A 19,711-nucleotide genomic window follows, 5' to 3' on the forward strand; every position below is an offset into this window, starting at 1 on the left:
TCCATAGATATTACATTTCAGTTAGATTTATTAATAATGTTTATCCTTCATTTTTTCAAAGAAGACCACTATATAAGGGAGGTAATGCCATGACAAGCACATGAATTGGATTTGAGTGAAGGGGTGCTGTGCTAAATCACCAGCCTCACTTTCTTCTTCAGAGCTATCTGGGTCCAGTGGCCAAATATGAATCAGGACAATTGGAGATGGCCCTGGATGTGAGGTAATGAGGGTTAAGTGACCTGCCCAAAGCCACACAGTTAGTAAGTGGCAGATGTCAGAGAAATGAACATGCTTGTGAAATCCTAAGCCAGAGGGATTCCCAACCCAAACAAAGCTTCCAGATTTATGAAACTGTGACAAAGAGAGGAGGAGAAACAGAAAGCTCCATCTAAATGGGAGTGGTTGGGGAGAAGAAATCATGAATAATTAAGAGGGCAAAAGTCTCATTCTTTTCCCTTGGGAACCGCTAGACTATGAAAATAGGTCTGTGTGTTCATCTGTGAGAATCCCAGCTGCACAGGCAGTCTCCCAGTTTAGTGTAGACTGACTGGTACCTTCCAAGGATGCACACGTTGTCTAGCTTGGGGTGCAAACAACAAATTATGTTGATTCATGGGTGCTTCATCCTTGTTGATACATTCAGGACCTCATACATGTTCTGAGTCCAGTTTTTCTGGAAAATGTGGCAGCTCAAAAAGAGTTCAGGGGACCCATTTACACTTAGAATGGTGGTGTGTGGGATAGATAAGGCCAATATGCAGCAGCCAGTTCCTAAATTTTCAGCTGGTTCTTTAAAGTTGGGCAGCTTTCTCCTTGTCAAAATTGATATAGAATATGTTCACAGATCGCTCACAACTATGAGGGTGATCAAAACCCCCTGCTCCAGCAAAGCCAGAACTAGGCTTCTAAAGACCTCTGGAGTGGTGGAAGGAACCTTGATTCTATAAGAATATAAGACTGAAGAAGTCCTTAATAAGATTAATTCAATTTTTCTCTTTTTCTTGAATAATTTATCATGACTGTTTGGAAGTTGAGCATGAATTATAATGTAATAGAATTGAGTTCAAAATAGGTTATGTTTCAGTATTATATACCCTGTTATTTAATAACTATAAATTCTTTGTTGACTTAATTTTCCCCCCGTTTTTTCCATAGGGAAGAAAGAATCTGCCAGATGGTGCAGGTGATGGGGAAATTCAAAAATTTGATGGTGCTGGATATGATAAAGATCTAATTGAAGCTCTTGAAAGGGACATAGTATCTAGAAATCCTAGCATTCATTGGTATGAAAATTTTTTTTACCTATTTTAAGCTCTGCTCTTAGATCCAATTTTATGGATTATTTGATATTTGTGAGAAAGCATGTCTATAAGCTTAATAGGCTTCAGATTTTAAATTCATAGCAAATAGAATGTACCATTACTAGTACTTTTGTAGTACTTATAATTAGTGCAATTATAAATATTACTTTGTTATCTATTGACTTTATCTACAAAATATTTTCATTGTTTTTCTACCAAATATTAGTATAGACAATAGAATTTTAAAATGGGCATATATATATATATGTATAACTGAATAACAGAAAAGGGAAAAGACATAAAATTAGTATAACTGTGAAAACTAAAACATTTGTAAATATTTTGTCAAATTCTCCTATTTTTTTCAAAGGGATGACATAGCAGATCTAGAAGAAGCAAAAAAATTACTGAGAGAGGCTGTTGTTCTTCCAATGTGGATGCCTGATTTTTTCAAAGGGATTAGACGACCTTGGAAGGTGAGAGAGTTCTATTAATTCTCTTTTTATGGAGGTGTGGTGTGGGTACTGGGTGGCAAAATGATGCAATGATGAGTTCAGAAAGCAGGGGTATTAGGAAGTTCCCTTCCTTCCATAGCCAACAAATGAGAGTGAGAGGGAATAGACAAACAGAAGGAGAACCAGAGAGAGCAGTGTCATGAAAATCTAGAAAGGAGAGAATATCCAAGAGAAAAGTGTGATCAATAGTTTTAAATGCTGCAGAAAGACTGAGGACTGAGAAAAGGCCATTTTATTTGGCAGTGAAGAAATCATTGATAACTTTGCAGTGAACAGGTTCAATTTTGTATTATGAAGCCTTTTGGCAGTCTGGTAAAGTATATGCATCCTTTCCCAGAATATTTTTAAATGCATAAAATAAAATACATAAGATTATTAAAAAACCCATTTATACTGAAGTAAAATTAACTATGTTTCTATCTATCTATAAAGGATATGGAACCTAGGTTAAAACTACTGGTTTAGAAGAAAGGGAGAGCAAAGGAAGTGGAGGTACTTAATGTAGAAAATATTTTTAAGGAGTTTAGTCACAAATGGGCTAATGATATATAATAAGACAATAAATGGTTGACCTCAAAGGATCAAGTGAGTTTTCTAAGGATGGAGAGAGATAGACATGCTTATTCAGGGAAGGAATGATTGAAGCTGAGGGAGAGTAGGAAGGATAGTGGAGGATAGTATTCTCATTTCCCAAGTATATTTCTCTCATCTTTCTCCACTTTTCCTACGCATTGAAACATTTCTAGTAACAGAAATTGAAAAAGAAAGTTCAACAAAACCAGTATATGAACTATTTAAAAGCATATGCAAGATTGCAGTGATCTGTTACTGCTACAAAGAAAAGAGCAGGATGCATTTTCTAAGCCTTTTTTGAGGACCAGGTGTGGTTATTATAAGTACGGAGAGTTCAGGATTTTTGTTCTTTTAATTTAAATTCTTGTAATCATTGTATATTTAATTTTTCATTTTCTGCTATTTCACTATGCATCATTTAATGTCTTTCCATGTTTTTCTGTGTTTTTTAGTTTCATAATCTTTTATGGTATAGTACTATTCTATTATATTTATGTGCCACAAGGTAACAGTATCTACTTTATTTTCAGTTCTTTGTTACCACAAATGTAATGAATCTCTTTGTAAATATGGGTTCTTTCTGCTTTTGATTTTCTTGGAGTATAATGTTTAGCAGTGGGATCTCTGAGTCAAAGACTGTGAACAATTTTGTCACTTTTTAATGTATAATTTCAAATCGTTTTCTGGAATAGTGGGACCAGTTCATAGTACCATCAACAGTGTATTTCTGTTCTTGTCTTTCTATTGCCCCTCCAATATTTTCTATTTCTGTCTTTTGTCATCCTTTCCAATTTGCACAGAATAAAGATGACACCTCTAAATAGACTTTAAATTTCTCTTATAGTGATTTGGAGTCCTCTGGTTTTTCAGCCCTTTTGGTACTCTCTCTTGATTTCCTAAAATTTCTCTTCTTATCAGTCCCCTTCCCAAATCTGCTGGGTAAGAAGAGAAGTTCTTGTTAGAGAAAGAAGGGAACTTAATGATATCATTGCCATTCTGGGCCCACCATTCCATTTGTGCTTCTTTCTAATACCCCCTATACTCTTCTTTTACTTCACTTCTACCTATCTTTTACTTGAACTTTGCCAGTATCTCTCCCACTTTCTACCCCCTACCCAAGATCTTCACCTTCCTACTCCTGCCTAGAGGTGACTCCACTCTAAGGCTGAACCTCAGAGGATGATGACAAGCTACTTGAACTCAACCCTCAGTGTGTTGTGTTATATGTATTCCAGGCTAAGAGCTATGAAGGGTTAACACAGAAATAGTTATGTGCTTTAACCAGCAAGATGTACTTCAGAGCTTAGATAAGGGAGTAGCTGCATGTCTGAGCTAAGGAGGTACATTCCCAGGCCCAGATAGATAGCACATTCTGAGATAATTACCTTCTGCACTTTGTTTATCAAGTCACTGTTTGGTTCTCAAAACAATCACCTAAGACATACACAAGGTATGCATGTGAAAAAATGCTTGCTAAAACACTTATGTAATTGGTTACCTAAATGTAGAGTATAAAAGTATGTATCCTGTGATCAATAAACGAACCAGCTTATGCATCATATTGATGTCGGCCTGAGTTCCCTCCTCCGGACTCAATACTCAATGATTAACAGAATAGGGCTCCTTCATGCTCTTATCATCTTGAAGGAGACCCCAATTGTCCTGGTTCAAACCCATTCCTTCCATTGTTTTCTTTGTAGTACCTGATCCATAGGTAACAAATTTGCTTTCATCTTAAACCTTTTCCTTTTTCACTCCTTTCAACTTCTTGAACTCACTAAGACTTAGCTCCTAATACAGCTTTGCAGGATTGATTTTGCTTTTATTTATGCCCCTAACATCATCATCATCATTGTGGGGGATTGCCATTTTCAGGTTCTTCCTCTGCTATAATTTAATAATCTCTTTCCCCTTGAGGTTCACTCAACCCATATTTGCCATCCACTTAAGATTCTGATAGCAACTATTTACCAAATACTCAGTAGAGTTCAGTTTCTGGCTCATGATCTTCCTCTCCTCCCAAACTCCTCCTGTCATTTTAGTGGACTTCAACATTTTGATACTCCTTCAAACACTGTAACTTCCTAGTTCCTCAACTTACTCTTTACCCTACCTCAGCTTCACACCGAAATGGTTGTACTCTTGACTTGCCATAAATATTCTAAACTCTGAAATTCTCTTATATTATCACAATCAATTGTTGTTTCATGTTTTCCTCTGCCTCACATCCTTTACCCTGGTTCTTCATCCTTAACTTAATCTTGAATCTCTCAACCTTTCATTAGCTCCTAATGACAGCTTCCTTGGTCATCCTTTGTGAGACTGGTTTTGCTTTCATGTATGCCCCTAATTAATAAAATAATAACAATAACAATAATAACGATAGTGGGAGATTGCCATCTTCAGGCTCTTCTTTTGCTATAACTTAATAATAATCTCTTTTCCCTTGAGCTTATTTTTTTCCATGCTGTCATCTCTAAAGAGCTAGATTCTCCTTTATTTCCCATTTTGACTCCTTAGTGAGCTTGTTCAGAACTACACTGTCTTCTTCTATTGATTTTTTTCCTCTTTTTCCTCTCTAAGATTTTCTCCTGCCAAAGTACAGCCTTGGTTTACTCTAATCATCTGCTGCTTTCACTTTTATTCACATTTTGCTAAAGAAAGTCATGAAACCATGCTATGTCCATTATAATTATGTTTACTAGGTCCTCATTGTAATGTTTTTACACTTTCCTAATTGATTACTGTTTGTCCTTCATTTTTGAAGAAGACTACAATATCAGGGAGGTGCTGCCATGACAAGCACATGAATTGAATTGGGGGGGAGGATGTGCTAAGTCACTAGCCTCACTTTCTCTGCCAGAGTCATCTGGGTCTAATGGCCAGATATGAATTGGGATGACTGGAGATGGCCCTGGATGCGAGGTAGTCAGGGTTAAGTGACTTGCCCAGGGTCTCATAGCTAGTGAGTGCTAAGTGTCCTGTCCTCCTGAATCCAAGGCCACTGCTCTATACACTGCACCATCTAACACTCACCACAGTGACTTTGGAAAATATTTTTATCCCACTTCAAAACTTCATATAATTCTTCCTTACCTTATCCTTTTAGCTGAGAACTTTGCTTCACATTTTACTGAAAAAAAAATTGAGACCATTCTCTGAAGCTTCTCCACTGTTTCTCATTTCCCCATATCAAATCTGTTGCCAAGTTTTGTTGATTCTGCCTTAACAGTATCTCTGATATGCACCCCCTTTTCTCTCTGACTCTTGTTCTCATCTCTTCATACTTGGAAATGTCACTTGCTGACGGTTCTACTTGGCCTGTTTTTCCCTACTCCAGTTGAATTGATTTTTCTAAAACCCAGATTTGACTTTGTTTCTTCCCAGCTTCCAGTTAATAAACTCCAGTGGCTCCATAATTACCTTCAGGTACAGATTGTTTGATTTTTTTTTTCTTTTTATGTTTTTTGCAAGGCAAATGGGGTTAAGTAGCTTGCCCAAGGTCACACAGCTAGGTCATTATTAAGTGTCTGAGGTTGGATTTGAACTCAGGTACTCCTGACTCCAGGGCTGGTGCTCTGTCCACTGTACCACCTAGCCACCCCTAGATTGTTTGACACTTAAAGCCATTTATACCTTTCCTATCTTCTTCTAGCTTACTCCCTTCCATGAACTCTGGATCCATTGACATTGGCTTCTTTGTGGTTCTTTGCAGAAGACATTCCATTACTGATACCTTTCATTTCATTCTTCCCCATCTCATCTCTATCTCTTGGCCCCTCTAACTTACTTCATGTTCCAGTTAACATCTCACATTTTCCAAGGGGAAAAAATAAGCATTTCCTGATTCCCACTTAAAGCAAGTACCTTCCCTTTGTTGAATGTCTTTAGTTTTTGACAGTATGTGTGTGTGCGTTGTTCAATGTGTTATCTCTGTCTTTATCTACATAATATTTCTTGATTTGTAAGTTTGTAATCTTTTTTTGTAAAATCTTTGTTGATATCTTTTGATCACTCATCCATTGGGAAATGTCTTTTGTTGGCCATTCATTTTATATAGCTCTTTATTAAAATAACTCACCTTAAATAGTAAGGAGTATCAACTTACTTGAAGAGTGAGTTCATTTTACAAGACAAGGAAAGGCAACTGAAAAATAGATTAGCAGAAATAATACTGTTATTTAGTTCAGAACAGCATAGGTAAATAGCTAGATTGCCTGTGGCTCAATGAAAAAGTCTCAAATTACTGAGAAAAGCTGAAGTGGTTCTGACAGGACATTCAAGATGACTTGAAATCCTGAAGAAGATGCCTCAATAATTTCAAGATAGATTCATGACTAGTTAGAAGCATTTCAACTCAGTCTGGAAATAAAATAAAACTTAGATTAAGTTATAACTGGAGTAATTATAGAATAATGAGAAAAGACCATAGTGTGTATATAGGCATGTATTTGATTTAAAATGAGCTCTATTACTCAAAGACATTCAATGACTTCCCACTTCATGGGGAATAAACTCTTTAATCTGAAACAAGGACTATTTTTTCCCTTTTTTTTAAGTCCTTGTTCTTAGAAGCGTGTCTGACACGTAGTAGGCAATTAAAAATGCCTGTTCATTTGACTTGCCCTCAAACCACAGTAGATTTCAGTTTTCTTTTGGATACCATCCCCTACTTTTTCATTTAACTACGAGATGATAGGAAAGCATTGTATACCATCTGTTATTCCTCAGAGGGACCAGTTAGTCTATGATTTTCAGATTTGTCCTGTTTTCCTAGAGCTATTGAGGTTTATTAATTTGAAATAAAAGAAGCATTTCACTGTTTTGGGCCAACTACTGTAGCCTAATGGTTATGAATTTTTTGTTCTTTCAGTTTGACTGGCATGATTAAAGAAGCAATATCCTCAGAAAATAGTTTACAATTTTCTTTTTTTCATTTAATATTTTAAAAGAAAAAAATGGATGGGGGAGGGCTTTTGTAATCATTGTTATATCATTATTGGAAATAGAAAGAAAAAGTTTTTTTATTAAGTATTATGTAAGGAAAATTTAGATACTCAGAATTATGAATTCAAACTTATTTAAATCAACCAATGAAATTCCTTTCTTGCTTACCCCCATTTAGTCACTCATCTCTTCCTCTGGGGGGTGTGTGTGTGTGTGTGTGTGTGTGTGTGTGTGTGTGTGTGTGTTATTCTATTTGGCAGGTTGTAAGACAACTTGAGTAATCAAGTCAGATACACAAATGCCTACAGTACAAAGCAAGGGTATTAGATGTCATATGGGGTAGACAGGCAATAAGTGCTAAAAATAATTTAGCAAATGAGAGAGGCTTCATAGCATGATTTAGGTTAAGCTTTGAAGAATGGTTTGCACTTCTGAGGATAAAATTAATGTTCCAAAGACCATGTGGAGGTATGGAGGTATTAAAGTACTTGATAAGGATGTGGAACCCAAGTAGATGTTTGGGTAGAGAAGAGGGTTAGCTATGGGAGATGAGTTTGGGAAAATTATTTGGGGTCATTTAATGAAAAAGTAGAAGATGGTATCCAAAAGAAAATGGAAATCTACCATGGGTTTGAGGGCAAGTCAAATCAACAGGCATTTTTAATTGCCTACTTTGTGCCAGATACGGTTCCAAGAACAAGATTTTTTTTTTTTAGATTTTTCAAGGCAGTGGGGTTAAGTGGCTTGCCCAAGGCTAGGTAATTATTAAGTGTCTGAGGTCGGATTTGAACCCAGGTACTCCTGACTCCAATACTGGTGCTCTATTCACTCCGCCACCTGGCCACCCTTGATTTTTTTAAAAAAGGAAAAAAATAGTCTTTGTTTCAGATTAAAGAGTTTGTTCCCCATGAAGTGGGAAGCCATTGGATGTCTTTGAGTGTGGTCAGAAGAACGTTCTCCCCCTCCCCCTCTTTTTTTCCTCTCTTTTTTGAGTTACATGCAAAGATAGTTTTCATCATTTATCCTTTTGCAGGTTTTTGAGATGCACATTTTTCTACTGCCCTCCCTTTCCCTCCCCTTTCCCCATGGCAGCAAGCAATCTCATACAGTCATGTATTTCCGTATTAGTCATGTTGTGAAAAAAGAATTAGAACTAAGGAGGGAAAAAAACCAAGAGAAAAAAAGAAAAATCATAAGAGAAACTTTAAAAAATGAAAAACCATAATTTTTTCTCTTGGTGTAGATGGATGGCATTTTCCATAACAGGTCTGTTAGGGTTGTCCTTGATCATTAAATTGCTGAGAGGAGTGGTATGCACCATTGTTTTCACATAAATAAAGTCAGAGCTAAACAATGGAAACTGTCAATTGCTCATGAGTAGGCCAAACTAATATATGACATTCTACCCAAATTAAATTAATTATTCAATGCCATACCAAACTACCAAAAAGTATTTTACAGAGTTAGAAAAAATATGCGGATGATCTAAGAAGATTAATTTGTAGTGTCAAGTACAGATCAGATGGAGAAGATACTGGAAATTGGGGAGGGCAGCTAGGAATAATATATATATATATTATATATATATGTATGTATTTATAGTGTGTGTATAAGGTAATGACAGAATGGAACTGAAAGTTCTCTGGCAATGATTAGATGGAGGGAATTTAGGATAGCGAAGACAGAGACAACTAAAAAGGATGCCTGGAAAACTCATGATGCCATTAATAGAAATTGGAGACTCAAAGGGAGAAATTATTTGGACCCTTGAAGGGAACCAGACTGGGAAGATGATGAATTTGTTTTTATGTGATGAATCTGAGTAGGAAAATGGGTTGTTGGCCTGGAAGTAGACATTCCTGGCAGGCTGTTGGAAATGTGGGAATGAAACTCAGATGATGGGTCAGGTCAAAATAAGTGGATTGGGGAATTATCTAAATTGATAGAATAATCATCTTTGAAATGACTACATCCTTCTAGCTAATAGAAAGTTCCCCCTGTTTCTTAGTTCTGTCCTGATTTTCTTTAGGAATATGTTCATTTTAATTTGCATAATTCATAAAAGGTTCCAAATAATAATTGATGAAGAAAACATTTGAATTGTATTCAGAAGGTAGCACATGAAATGCATTGGGTATGAGGAACCATTGTTTTGAATTGCTTCCTAGCACAGTAAGTCCTATTTGTGAGGGCTAAGTTTTAGGAATTTTCTTTGAATATCAAAATCTATAAATACTAAACTATACCTATGATGGGTGAAAAACATTCTCAATTTAGGATACTTTTACAGTTTAAAAAGATAAATTAACCATTTTTCTAGGTTCTCTTAATGATATATATATATATATATATATATATATATATATATATACTAATAGAAAGAATTTGAAGGATTATATATTGAAATATTCATGTTTGTGGATATTTGTCAAGTTCATAGTTAAAAATAAAATTTAAATGACAAAATAAATGAAAACTTTGAAAAGGGAGAGTTGTGGAAATATGTTTTGTATTTGTTGACTTGATTATAACTGAATTTAGTTATTTGTGTCTGTACAGTTCTTTATTAGTATTCAGAATCAGGAAACTCTTGATAACTTAGCTATCATGTAGAAATAGTACTTACTATAATATAGCTGATAAGTTTGGCAAAGAACTGTATATTTGTAATCCTATTTGATCTTCAAACAACCTACCATTGAGGAAATTGACATTCAGAGAAGCCTTTTTTTTTTTTTTTGCCAAGAATCACATTGTTCAGATCAGAGATATAGTTTACCAGTTATCTTCTATCTTCAAATCTTTTCTAATAAACCACACTTTGATGAAATCTTTGCATGAAAACTAGTATTTCTAAACCCTAGCTTATGTTCAAAAATTAGAGCAGCAATCAATTCAACCAGATTCCATTATGGGGAAGGGGGAAGAGTTTAAACACCTCAAATTTACTGAAATGGAAATTTTGCCTTGATATGACTTTTTTTTTAATGTTATTTTATTTTTTCCAATTACATGCAAAGATAGTTTTCAGCATTCATCTTTCTGTAAGGTTTTGAGTTCCAGATTTTTTTTACTTCTCTCCTTTCCCTCCTCCTTCCCTACTATCAAGTAATTGGTAGAGATTACACAGTACAATCACATTTAACATATTTTCCACTTTGGTATGACTTTCAAACAAAATCCAAACTATTCTGAAAGAAGCTTGGTAGTAAATAAAAAAAAAAGGCATAGATCACTGAAATTTCACTTGTCAACTAACAATAAGCATATTCCTAATCAAGAAGTGTATGACAGAAATAACAACATCAAAATCAAATTTAAAGAATTAGTAAACTGTTGTTGAAAATCCCAGAGGGGATAAAAGTTTTTTTTTTAATTAAAGATTTTATTTATAGTTTTACTATTTTCCCCCTAATCTTACTTCCCTCCCCCACCCCCCACAGAAAGCAATTTGTCAGTCTTTGATCCAGATTCAGTGTGATGAGAGAGAAATCATATCCTTAAGGAAGAAACATAAAGTTAAGAGATAACAAGATCAGACAATAAGTTTTTTTCCCCTAAATTAAAGGGAATGGTCCTTGAACTTTGTTCAAACTCCACAGTTCTTTATCTGAATACAGATGGTATTCTCCATTGCAGACAGCTCCAAATTGTCCCTGATTGTTGCACTGATGGAATGAGCAAGTAGGGGGCAAAAGTTTTAAACAATTGTATTCCTAGGTTTTTTTTTTTTATTTCAGTAGATAGTTAATTTTCAAAGGTAAGAAATAAACTAAATGTTGTTTGTGGTAGAGATTATATTTAATAGCTTTTTCATTGCTAGTAGTTTTTCATGTAAGTTACTCATTTTCTAGCATATTATATTGTAATAAAATTAAAACTATTTTGATTATGTTTGAAATACAGAATAATTTTCCCTTACTGATGCCTTTAAAGTTCATAAAAGAGTTTGTATTTTAAAAGAAGCTTTATGTAATATGAACATTGTGGACAATATGTTTTCTTTCTTCCAAAAGGGATAGACCCTTAATATATTAGTGGAAATGCATAATTCTGAAATATATATAGTTGAAATAGTCTGATTATTTTCACTAAATTATTAAACAATAATCATTGATAAGTAGTACTTAGGAATGGAAGGTTATTTTTGTTGTTTAGTTATTTCTAACTCTTCATGCCATTTGAGGTTTGCTATTTCCTTTTCTAGTTCATTTTACAAAGGGGAAAACTATGGGAAACAAGTTTTAGTGACTTGCCCAGGATCACACAACAAATAAATCCCTGAGACTGGATTTTAACTCAGAAAGATGACTCCTGACTCCCAAGTTTTGCACTCTGTCTTCTGTACCTTTTAGTACATTTGGACTGTTCATTCTAGGGGAGCTATCTGCACATTTAGTAGAGATGGGCAAATTCCTCACAATGTACATCCCTTATTATCTTTCATTCTCTTTGTGATTGAGAGGAAATTTTATAATCTCTTCCATTTCTTTTTTCTATAAAATGATGGAAATTATTGTATTTATTATTATGCTGTGAAAATTACTGAAAAATTATATAAAATAAATTATTGGTAGTACTGTCATCAGGCGTTTTATGGTGTGAGTAATAATAATAATAATAATAATAATAATAATAATAATAATAATACTTCCTATGGAATTTTAGGGTGTGTTGATGGTCGGCCCCCCTGGCACTGGTAAAACTATGCTTGCAAAAGCTGTTGCCACTGAATGTGGTACAACATTCTTCAATGTTTCCTCCTCCACTCTGACATCTAAATATAGGGGTGAATCTGAGAAGTTAGTCCGCCTGTTGTTTGAAATGGTGAGTAGAGTGATATTTTCAGATTTGTGTCATATATGTTGCTGAGAATGATAGCCAGTTTTAAATTTTATTCTTTCTAAAATTTGTCTCCCCAACTTCTTCACAGATGAATTCCATCATTAATATTAATCACTTTAAAGAATATCAAGTGAAGTTATAGTTCAATGATTGCATCTGAGGTGGAGAGTAATGTATTGTACCCTCATATTCCATCTTAAAAAAGACAACTTTTGATAATAAAAAAACAAACAAAAATCCAAATGTCATTTTACATTTATATTAGCATTTTACAGTTTTAAAAAATGCTTTTATATACCCTATCTCTTTTGATGCCTACAACAACATTATGAGAGAGCTAGGGTAAGTATTTTCTCTATTCTTTTAAAAAAATTATTTAAGGCAGTGGGATTAAGTGACTTGCCCGAAGCCATACGGCTAGGCAATGTTGAGGTTCATGCCCAGGGAGTAAATGGTAGCAGTAGGATGTGGACAGTTTTTCTGACTCTCCAGACAAGTGCTCTTTTCCCTGCTTTCTATCTAGTGCAGGCTGAGAAGAGCTCTTGTTTGTTATTTGCCTAGTAGATGTATGACTACAATTTTTTACTTCTGCTGCTTTAGGGATGCTATTGTTGGAGGGGCACCTGGCTTAGTGTACTTGAAGTCACCAAGACCTAGGTTTAAATCTTGCTTCAGATTCTTACTAGTTTGTGACCCTGGGCAAATCACTTAACAACATTGTGGTCCTCAGTTTTCTAATTTGTAAAATGAAAGGGTTCAACTTGATGACCTCTAAGATTCCTTTCAACTTTAAATCTGTTTCTTTTCTATGATCAGAATAATTATTTTTTAAAATTCATAAAATTACTAAAAATTTATAACTTTGACCCTTTTTACATAACAACAAAGATTTTAAAAAATACTTTTTAAAAAGTAAATTACATTTTATTTTAAAGGTTTACAACATAACTTTAATTTCAGAAATTGTCATTTTCCAGTATTAATAGTTAGTGCATACCATGCAGTATGACATTAAAAACATCACAGTAGGGAGTATATTTAATCCACCTTCTCCAGGAACTGAAGAGCTATGAAAAAAACTATTCCTGAACTTTTCCCCCTCCCTACCTCCAATTTTTAAGTTCTAAAATGTTTTCATCTGTCCTTTCTACAACAATTTAAAAAAATATTTTTTCAAAGGCTAGATTTTATGCTCCTACAACAATCTTCATTGATGAGATTGATTCCATCTGTAGCCGCAGAGGCACTTCAGATGAACATGAGGCAAGTCGAAGAGTCAAATCTGAACTACTCATTCAGATGGATGGTAATTAATATTTAAGTACTTTCTTAAGTCTAAGCTGTTTTCTTCTTAGATTTTATGGTGAAGGCAGCTTTTATTTTTATTGTTGAAATACTGTCCAAAGAGCATTGTTAAGTAACTATACAAGCAAGTACTCATTTATATATCCTCTGTGTTGTTTGCACTATTGGGCTCTAGAAAGTATACAGAAGTTTAAGACTTGGTCCTTGTCCACAAAAAGCTTATTATTTCCTCCTTGTTCAGATGTTTAAGGAAATAAAGACCTAGGATATATTTTTTCTTTAAAATCAATACAGCTGCTCTCTCTTTTGCCCTGGCATGGTTCATGCTGGTAGCAGATGGTACAGTGGTAGAGCCCAAACCACATTGGGAGTTTTTTCAATTTTAAAAAAAATTGCCAGCTGTAAATTGATTTAGTCTTTTATTGAGCAGGTGAATTGGAGAGTGGTGAATTAAAAAACCCTGTTGTACTATTTTACTATTTGTAGTTTCCAGGGAAGTTAGAAGCTTAATAAACACATAGTTATTTTGAGTTTTGATTGTACATTTTCTGGACAGTCTTGCTTAGTATTAAAGCTATTTTCTTAAAAAAATCTCATTCAGGAAAATCAAACATTATAATTAGCATGCCAGAAAATGACATGATCTTTCAATTAATGAAGAAACATTAGGGTCATTTCTAATATTTTAAGCTTTTAAGAGTCATTAAGAAATTTGGTCAGTTTCCTGACCAAAAAAAAAAAAAAAAGGAAAAAAGAAAGAAGAAGAAATAGAAACATTTAGAACATTTCCCTTGTCTATCACTTTCCATTCCCTACCTCTTTTCTTCTGGTTAACATTTACTATGAAGAAAATATAAATGATACTGCACTTTTTCTTCCAATATGAGAATCTTATGATAACAGATTGCATCTTTATTCGTTATAAGTAACTGATACAAGCAGGATATCTTTATATATATATGGTTCTGTTCAGCATTACACTGGAATTCTATCCTAGTGTTTTACAATACAAATGATAAAGGATAAAATGAAAATACTATTTTATTTTTGTTAGGTTACTAAAATTTTTTAAACTTTTCTTTTGAAAAAAAAATGCAACAGGGGTTGGAGGAGCTCTAGAAAATGATGACCCTTCTAAAATGGTTATGGTATTGGCTGCCACCAATTTCCCATGGGACATTGATGAAGCTTTGCGAAGGAGATTAGAAAAAAGAATTTATATACCCCTACCAACAGGTGTGATTTCTATCTTTTATTATGCTTTAAGCCTTCAGTGTTATTTCTTGCAGCTTTGATATTATAGCATCTCTTTATTTTTCTTCATTTCTAATATTAGTTCTATATAACTTTATTGTGTTATATCATGGAACTTACTGTGTTGAACATTTTAAAGCAAATTCTTACATTTTAGGACAATTATGATATTAATGTACTTGGCAAACAATTTCACATTTAATATTTAGTCCTTGAAGATTTTCTTTGAACTTCATTTGAGCGATAATTATACATTTTTATAATGTTTTATGAAATATGCTGTTTTTTATTAATATTTTGTTTTCCAATTATATACACAATAGTAGTTTCCACCTATTGTTTTTTGTAAGGTTTTGAATTTTGCAATTCCCCCCCCAACAAAAGGCAGTTTTTTGCATTGTTTCCATGCTAAACGTTGATTGAAATTGAATGTGTTGGGGTGGCTAGGTGGCTCAGTGGACAGAGCACCAGCCCTGGAGTCAGGAGTACCTGAGTTCAAATCCGACCTCAGACACTTAATAATTGCCTAGCTGTGTGGCCTTGGGCAAGCCACTTAACCCCATTGCCTAGCAAAAACTAAAAAAAGAAATTGAATGTGTTGAGAGAGAAATCATATCCTTTTTTTTTTAATAACAAGGCAGTGGAGTTAAATGACTTGCCCAGGGTCACACAGCTAGGTAATTAAGTGTCTGAGGCCAGATTTGAACTCAGGTCCTCCTGACTTCAGGGCTGGTGCTCTATATCACTGTGTCACCTATCTGCCCCCTGAAATCATATCCTTGGGGAGAAAATAAAATATTTGAGATAGCAAAATTATGTAGTACATAAGATACTTAAAAAAAATTGAAGGTAATAGATTTTGGTCTTTGTTTAAACTCCACAGTTCTTTTTCTGGATACAGATGGTATTCTCCATTGCAGATACTCTAAAATTGTCCCTGATTATCACACTGATGGAATGAGCAAATCCATTAAGGTTGATCATCATCCCCATGTTGCTGTTAGGGTATACAGTGTTCTTCTGGTTCTGCTCATCTCACTCAGCATCAGTTCATGCAAGTCTTTCCAGTCTTCTCTGAAATCCCATCCCTCTTGGTTTCTAATAGAACAATATGTTCCATAACATACATTGGCCACAATTTGTTCAGCCATTCCCTGATGGACATTCACTCAACTGGAATATGTTGTTGTGGAAAATGTAGTTTCATCATACACATGTTGAAATTCTCATCTCATTTTTTGAACTTTGAAACTTAATTATTGTTTTTGCTATTTACTTAATTTTATTACAACTTTAGAATTTTAGAACAGAACTCTTTGCTTTCCAACTTAAAGATATAGTCATATCATCTTTTCTTTTTTCTAGTTCATTAATCTAGTTAATTTCATTTATTCTTGACATTTGAAATTTGTGTGGCTTTGACTTTCTCTTGAAGTAGTATAATACTTGACTCATCCTCTGATTTGTGAAAGGAATAGAATAACTATTATGACCTAGCATTTATAGAGCTCTTTGAAACACTTCTCATGTTGTATCATTTGATCCTCAGAAAACTTTATGAAAATAGGTACTATTATTGTATCCATTTTTACAGATGAGGAAATTGAGGCCAGGAGAAGGTAAGTGACTTTTCAGGGTCACCCAGTGAAATATCTGAATCTAGATTTGCTGTTTACGTTGATATAGTGGTCAGAACTGCACATTGCTTTATTGTGTACCTGATTATATTTTAGTCAGTGCTGTCCTAAATGAGACCCATGTCTCATGTGACCCACAGTGCAATTTTATGCAGCCCCCTTTGGGGGGGGGTGTTTCGTAAACCTTTGGGTTTGCTAAAGGGCTCAGTAAATGAAATCCAGCCTACCATACAGCCCTCACTAAAATGTCAAATCAAAATATCTTGTCTATTGTTTCAGTGAAAAACTTTTAAAAGTAAGGTTAAACAACCCTGTTTTAGACATTTGTAACAAAATTTTATTGCTTTATTTTTGTTTTAAATATTCAGATATTTCTGGTAGAAATAGCTATTTGACTCAAGGGATAGAGTACTAGACATGGAATTAGAAAAATCTGATGTCTAATCTAGCCGTAAACATTTATGAACTGGTGTGATCCTGGAAAAGACATTGAACCCCATCTGTCTCATTGTTATATAAAACAGGCATGATAATTGTACCCACCTTCCAGAATTGATGATAAAATAAATTATTTCTAAAGTGCTTTGCAAACCTTAAATTGTTATATAAATGTCTTTGTAATTATTGTTTCTGTTTTTATAGCTATGATTTTAAAATTATGTCACAGCAACTCCTAGTAGCAGAGTTGAGTTGATTTTTAAAAAAATCTACCTGGAAAAATACATACTTTTAGAATTTGAAACTTCAGTTCACTATAGTGGTAAAACTAAAAAGCAACTGGAAGAGAAAATATTGGATGTAGTTGGTACTGACAATTTTATGAACAGCTGAGAGAATCTTAGATGCTAGGGAAAAGCAATACTATCTTCATTGTACAGAAGAAGGAACTTAGAGTGCCAGTGCCTTTGGAAACAAAGAAATTACATTTACTATTAGACAGTAGGTTCCTTGAGAGCAGGGACCAGTTTTTGATTTTTTGGGAGGGCAAAGTTTGGAGATCTCTTTCTTGTATCCCTAGTACTTAGGACAGTGACTGGCATGTAGTAAGTGCTTAATATATATGCTTATTAACTACTTGACATTTAGTTGACCAATAGATATATTTGTATGCATGTATTCTTTTAAGGAGTGTATTTGAAGTTCATTTCAGCTGATCACAAGATTTGAATCATTATAGCTTTATAGCTATACAGACTTAAGAATTTCATTTGAAAAATGTTTGAAAATTTTTCTTTTAAAATAGCAGTTCTCAAAGTGTGTCTAGGTGCTTTTGGGGAGTCAAAAAGAAGACTGTTTCCCTTATGTGTAACACCTTTTAATATACCTATCATGTCCCCATCTCTCTACTCCTTTGAATCTTCTCTTTTTTAGAATAAATATTTCTAGGCCCTTCATTTGCTGTCATGAGGGATGAACTTGCAGCTCTTCATCATTCTGGTTCCTGTACACTTTCTCTATAATAACTATCCTTCTTTAAATAGTAATGAACATCTATGATCACCAAAAACTATAAATTGGTTTCATTAAGAATAGGTCATGACAGAGTATTATTTCTTTATTTTACAGGCTTAATGGTTTAGAAGATCATATAAATGCTGTTGTATTCCTGGATTTTATCCATTTGCTTGATAACATTTATATGATGTTATTCTGAAAAAGATGATTAGTTGCATTCAGAACTGTTTGAATGACAGATCCAGCAGTCACAGTTTGCTGTCATTTTGTAAAGGGATATCTAATGGAGTGTTCCTGAGTCTTGTGCTTGGCCTTATGCAGATAGTTTTATCAGTGATATAGATAAAGGTGTAGGGGACATGTCAACATCGTGGTAGACAGAATTTGTTCCAGAAAAATCTGAAGATGCAGAAACAAGATGAAATTTAATTAGAATAAATGTTAAAGTCTTGTACATGGATTAATCTTCCCCCACCCCCCAATGTCATAAATATAAGATGGGAGACAGAGGCAGCAGTTTATCTTAAAAGGTTTTGGTGGACCATAATATTGGTGGACTTTAATGGACTGTAATATTTCAGCCAAAAAAATAAATGCAATTTTAGGCTGCATAAAGAGTGTTTAGGACTAGAAAGGCAGTAATAGTCCTATATCAGACCACTCCTGGAGCAGTATTCTTGGTTGGGTATCACATTTTAGGAAAAACACAGATAATCTAGATTATCCAGGGGATAATACAGTCCAGGAACAGTAACTAGGATGATGAAGGACCTTGAGTACATGCACCATGAAGATATATTTGAAAGTTTAGGAGCAGAGAGTGAAGACTACTGTATTAGACTTGCTATGGACTATATTTTCCCCATCCAAAGGAAGAATAACAAAACAAACAAACACACACACACACACACACACACAAAACAACCTTTCAGAATCTGATGAACACTTTATAAAAATTATCTCTTATGTATCTCTTTCCCTTTATCTTAATTCCTCATATAAAAAATTACTAATCTATAAACATGTTTATCAAAATATGTATGTATAATGCTAAACTGACTGTTTACCACTGAGGGGAGGGGGTGGGTGGGAAGGGAGGATGGAAGGAAATTTTGTAACTATAAGATATACATGTGCATATGGATGAAAATAAATAAACTTTTTAAAAAAGGTTCAGGAGGTAGATGATGATAGCTGTCTTCAAGTGACTGAAGTGCTGTCACGAATAAAAGGAATTAGTTTTCTTTGCTTGTTCCCAGAGGGTTGGGGGTAGGGTGGGGAGGGAACTGCTTGTGGTAGAAGTTGAAAAATAAATTTGGGATTGATGCTAGGAAAAACTTCATCTTGTTTTTGTTTGTTTTTGCAAGGCAATGGGATTAAGTGACTTGTCCAAGGTCACCTAGCTAGGCAATTTTTACGTGTCTGAGGCTGGATTTGAACTCAGGTCCTCTAGGGCCAGTGCTCTATCCACTGTGCCACCTCACTACCCCTAAAAACTAAGTCTTAGAGCTTTATATATGTGTGGTGGCCTCCTTGATTGGAGGTCTCAACCAAATATTAGGGGAATCCTGGTCAGGCATTTTAAGAAGAACATTGTTCAGCATCTTATTGGAATCACTGGACTCTAAAGATCCTTAACAACCTTGAGATTTTGCAATTCTATAGGGAAGAAAGATGAAAGAGAAGGAAGTACATGGAACACAAGTTGATATAAAGGAAATGATGAATAGATACTAGAAGGTAATCTTATGGGAAAAGAGACCATAAAAAATGGAGACTGAAAGAAGGGGAAAGTGTTAGTTAATGAAAGTAGGGATTAAAAATATGGAAAGGGGAAGGATCTGGAAGGAAACAAAAACAAGGAGGACCATTTTAT

General features: G+C 34.4%; 1 protein-coding gene across 5 annotated transcripts in view; it reads left to right on the plus strand.

Moving 5' to 3' along the window:
• KATNAL1 (katanin catalytic subunit A1 like 1) overlaps positions 1-19,711 on the plus strand; it is a 264,986-nt gene that overhangs the window by 225,857 nt on the left and 19,418 nt on the right. For all 5 annotated transcript variants that reach the window (XM_074216118.1, XM_074216117.1, XM_074216119.1 and 2 more), the window contains 5 exons: positions 1,159-1,286; positions 1,675-1,780; positions 12,008-12,166; positions 13,364-13,490; positions 14,591-14,725. In XM_074216118.1, the coding sequence (XP_074072219.1) occupies positions 1,159-1,286; positions 1,675-1,780; positions 12,008-12,166; positions 13,364-13,490; positions 14,591-14,725 (655 nt within the window). The remainder of the gene's footprint in view (positions 1-1,158; positions 1,287-1,674; positions 1,781-12,007; positions 12,167-13,363; positions 13,491-14,590; positions 14,726-19,711) is intronic.

The sequence above is a fragment of the Macrotis lagotis genome, chromosome 1 (genome assembly GCF_037893015.1).
Source record: "Macrotis lagotis isolate mMagLag1 chromosome 1, bilby.v1.9.chrom.fasta, whole genome shotgun sequence".
Classification (NCBI taxonomy): Eukaryota; Metazoa; Chordata; class Mammalia; order Peramelemorphia; family Peramelidae; genus Macrotis; species Macrotis lagotis.